General features: G+C 54.8%; 1 protein-coding gene across 2 annotated transcripts in view; it reads left to right on the forward strand.

Annotated features, from left to right (window-relative positions):
* Positions 1-1,126: 1,126 nt before the first annotated feature.
* Positions 1,127-4,412, forward strand: part of PAX2 (paired box 2) — an 87,006-nt gene continuing 83,720 nt past the window's right edge. For both annotated transcript variants that reach the window (XM_071748119.1, XM_071748120.1), the window contains exon 1: positions 1,127-1,292. In XM_071748119.1, coding sequence (XP_071604220.1) covers positions 1,268-1,292 — 25 coding nt within the window. In that variant the 5' untranslated portion in view covers positions 1,127-1,267. The remainder of the gene's footprint in view (positions 1,293-4,412) is intronic.

A 4,412-nucleotide genomic window follows, 5' to 3' on the forward strand; every position in this document is an offset into this window, starting at 1 on the left:
GAGAGGTCCCAAGCTTTTAAATACTGTTTGCCCAGCACCGCCGGCTCTGACAAGACAATAATAACAGGGGAAGCTTTTTAAAACCAATTTAGCAAATGCAGAAATGCAATTTTAATGAAGAATCGATAGCAGAATGGTTCATTTTTCCTGGGACTCCTTGTTGGAGCTGAGAGAGACTTTCAATCAATGGGGAGATGGAAGAGGGGGGTAGAAAGAGAGAAAGAAAAATATTCGCTCAGTGATGTCTTTAGCACTGGGGATTTTTCTTCTTTCCTTTGCAGCTTTGTTTTATTTATTATTTATTTTCAGTCACGAAGTCTTTACCAAAACACGGCGGTGGGAGCAAGGGAAAGACGAGTGGGCAGATAACTCTCTGGAGGGCTAGCTGGCGGGTCGGACGGGCAAACAGACACAAAGCCAGGCGCTCCCAAGGGCAGACCCCACCGCTCTGCCTCCTGCCGCCTCCAAAATCTACACAGGGGAGTCCCCATCTCTCCCCCACCACCACCCCCGACCCCACCTGGAGCCGCCCGAGCCCCCAGGCTGAGCGTGGGCAGCTCCCGGGGGGCTGTGGCACCGCAAGGGTCCCCCCCACCTGCCCCGACCCCCGCAGGCAGAGCCCACCGCCTCCCTTACAACTTGGAGGAAGTTCCTCCTCTGTCCCGCGTCCCCCCTCTCCCTGCCAGCCCCTTTCCCAGCACATTTTTATGGTAATAAGACAACAAATTAATCTGCTGTTCCAACAAGACTTCCCTACAGGTAGCCAGTTTGCGGAAGGGGGGCACGGGGAAGCATATTCAAAGTCCAGGAGCTGCTCCCCCCGTAGGAGAAATACCCCCCGGGTTCCCCCGGCCCCTTTCCTCCCCGGCTGCACAGCCCTTGCTACACTGGAGCAGGTGAGTCCCTCTCCACTTTTATACGCAGCAGCAGCAGCAGCAGCAGCAGCAGAGCTGCGTTTGCTTTGGTTGTTATTTATTTTCCCCTCCTTTTAGCCTGTCCCGGCTCAGTAGAGCGGCGTTTCTTTCTCTGTGGCTGCATTTTTTTTTTTTTTTTTTTTTTTTTTTGGTGGTGGTGGTGGTGGTGCTCTGGTGTGTGTGTGTGTGTTGTTATCTAAACCGTTTAGTTTTGGGTGGTTGCGCCTAGATCTCGAAAGTCAGCGGGGGAAAGCAAGACACCCAAGCGGGGAGGAGAGAAGCGAAGAAAAGGCCGCGGCGGATCTGCTGGTTTGCAGCCGTCCCGGGGAGACGGGCCATTAGGCAGCGGAGCCATGGCTCAGAGCTCAGGGAGAGCAGGTAAGGGGGGCGGGGGGGCGCTGAATATTCAGCAGGGAGGGATGAGACCGTCACCCCCAACTCCCTCCTTTGGCAGGAGGCAGCCTGCCTCTGCTCTGCTCCATACACACCCCGCCTCTCCTCCACAGATCCCCTCTTTACTAACACCTCACCTGCTCACCCTCTCCTTTCCCTAACGGGAGTAGATTCCAGCCCCCCGGCCGGACAAGCCCCCGCCGCCCCTTCTCAGCCCCCGGCCCATTTTACCGCCGCTTTGGGCGACGCCCCCCATTCCCGGAGTTCTCTCCTGTCCTTAGAAAGTTCAGGGCATCGCCTAAACTCTCCCCCCGACAGACTCTCCCTCTCACCCCGTGAAACTTGGCTCTCTCTGGTACCTCTGACCGGCACTGTCCCCGCCTCGGGCCCCCCGAGCGCTCGGCGGGTCCCCCCGGGGCCGGGGCTGGGGGGGGGGGGGGGGTGCGCCCCCGAAACCTGCCCCGCCGGCGGACGGGTCTCCGGATCGCCCCTCTCTTTTCCCCCGCCGTCAATTTTATGATTTGCAAACAAAGCTTCAAACACAGCCCAGAAGAGAGAAGCCGGTTTATTCCCGGCGCCACCGCTCGCGGCAAAAGCACAAAAATTAGGGAGGTTTGGTTCCTTCGAATTGGGTAGAGAAACCGAGCTTTTAATTTAGGGATTTTTTTTTTTTTTTTTTTTTTTTTTTTAAGAAGGGGGGGGGGGAGAGAAAGGAAGGAAAGAGGACAAAAAAAAAAAAAAACAACCAGAAACCCAAAGGGAGGTTTAAAATGCAAACCTCGCCGGCTGGCAGCGCAGAGCCGAGCTGCTGCCGGGGGAGGCTCGGGAGAAAAGGTTCCGGCGGGCGGTGGGGAGCGGGGCTGCCAGCTCCGGGTCCCCTTTTGTGATTTCTGGGGCAGCCGCAGGGTGAAATATCCCCCGTCCAGAGAGGGAGGCAGGTGCAGAAGCCGAGACGCGTAATCCGGGCAATGAAAAACACCCGCTCTGCAGAAACCCTCATCTCTTTTCTGCCGAGAGATCTGCCCGTGTACAAATGTTTGTGCATCACCTCCGCGCAGCCTAAAATTAAACACGTTGTGTGCGCGCAAATACGCACAGACACAGACGTGCGAGCGTGTATTTTCATCATCGAACCAATTAAATCTATTATATATGTTCGTATATGAAATACCGACACGACACGGGTTCACCAAAACATAAAGAAAAAATATCAAGGCAACGAAAAAGGCCCCCTAAAAGAAAAGGCCACAACATTGTGTTTTGGGGTTCTGTTTTTTTTTTTTCCGCTTTTCTGCACCAAAAATCCTCTAAATCGGAGCTGGGGGAAAAAAAACACCAAAAAATTCCAACCAAACAAAAACCAACCAAACAACAAAAAAACAAACCTTCAGAAAGTTTGCAAGCTCTCTGTTTCTTTTCCCTTCTGTGTTTTTAAAGGATCTGCCCAAGTCCCTTTGCATCTGAGGTTTAAATAGGGAGATCAATAGAAAACAGTTGTAATGATCTAATTAATTATGGCAAAATTAAAAGCGAGTAGAAAATCAATCTCTGATGGTGTTGAAGATGGAATTAAATTGATAGTCCATCTGTTCACCTCCTAGACCGTATAAATATGCAACCCAAGGACGGAGCTAATGGGATCAAGCTGCCTGGGAGACTCTCTCTCAATTTCTCTCTCTTCACTTCTTTCCTTCCCTTCCCCAAGCCCAGACCCGGCTGCCCGGGTTCCCGCTCCCTCTCTTTACCCAGCTTTATTGCGATGTCTGGGGACGTGCAAAAGCCTCTTGTGCCCAGCAACCCACACCCACAGCAGGGTAAAAACCCGCGTGGCTGGGGTGGGTGTGAAAAAAGGGAAGCTGAGGAGACGGCGTTCAGTGTCAGTGTGCTCCTTATGGTGCTGTTTTCAAATCAAACGGACAGGCTTGGTGATGGCGATGGCTACGCAGTCCTTTGGGGGTGTTCTCCCTTCCTCTAAGCTTCTTTTCTCACACCGCCCGGGGGGGTGAGGGAGATCACCCCTTTCTTTAGCCGGGTGTGTGCGCTGGCGGGGACGGGCGGCACACGGAACTCGTGCTCTTGGTCGGGGTTTGCTGACCCAGTGGAGCTCTAAGGGCAACGGGAAGACCTCGGTGCCGCCCTGTCCCGAAGCCGGCCCGCTCCACATCCCTGTCCGCCCCTACCTGGGCGGACATGGGCTCCCTGGGCCCCCCCGGCCACCTACCAGCGCACTGGAAAAAAAGGAGAATCGGTGTCATTACTGAACTAGGCAGAGACGGTGGAATTCCTATATTTGCCCGTTTAAAACAAACAATAGTAATAAAGAAATCCCCTTCCCCCCCCCCCCCCCCCCCCCCCCCCCCCCCCCATTTCCTCGCTGATTTGCAGGTGCAAAGCACACGCTAACAGCAGAGTTAGGACGAGCTGTCAGGCTGGAGGAGTTCCCCACCATCCCGGCCCCTTTTTTAATTGTGAAAAATGAAAGCTCGGTGTGGCGGTGCCGGTGGAACATAACTGAACAAAAAAAAAAAAACAAAAAAACCCCCTCTGATGATGTTCATAGTCCGGGCTGGATCTGCGTGGGGTGGGGACGGAGGGGGCGGGGGTGTCGTTTAAATAAGTGAAAACTAAATATAAATCAGCTCAGACGGGGGGTCTCGGGCCCGGCTCTAATCGCTTGCGCACACCCCCGGGGTGAAAACATCGCCCGTGTCTCCCCAGCTTGTGCTACTGTCGCTCTGCCAGACCGCCAGAACCGATGGGCAGAGCATCGCACAGCGCCAGGCTGGACCGGACCGGGGTTGACCCGGTCCCGGAGCCCAGCGCTGGGCCGAAGGAGGCGGAGGGGGTGTGGAAGGATGATGGGGGGGCGGGCCGGGCCGGACGCTGCCTGCGGGGACTTCCCTGCTGCCAAAGTTTGTCTTCCCCTCACACTTCCCCATCCGGACAGAAAGAGTGCCCGGGGTGTGTGTGTGTGGGGGGGAGCAGCCCGCAGCTCCAATCGGATTTATTATTGATGTATTGAAAAGAAGGATTGATTGACATCTCCTAATGGAAATTACAGCCCCCGCTTTCCTGCTGCACGCTGCCCTCCGGCTATCTCTTCAA

Source organism: Heliangelus exortis, chromosome 7 (genome assembly GCF_036169615.1).
Source record: "Heliangelus exortis chromosome 7, bHelExo1.hap1, whole genome shotgun sequence".
Lineage (NCBI taxonomy): Eukaryota > Metazoa > Chordata > Aves > Apodiformes > Trochilidae > Heliangelus > Heliangelus exortis.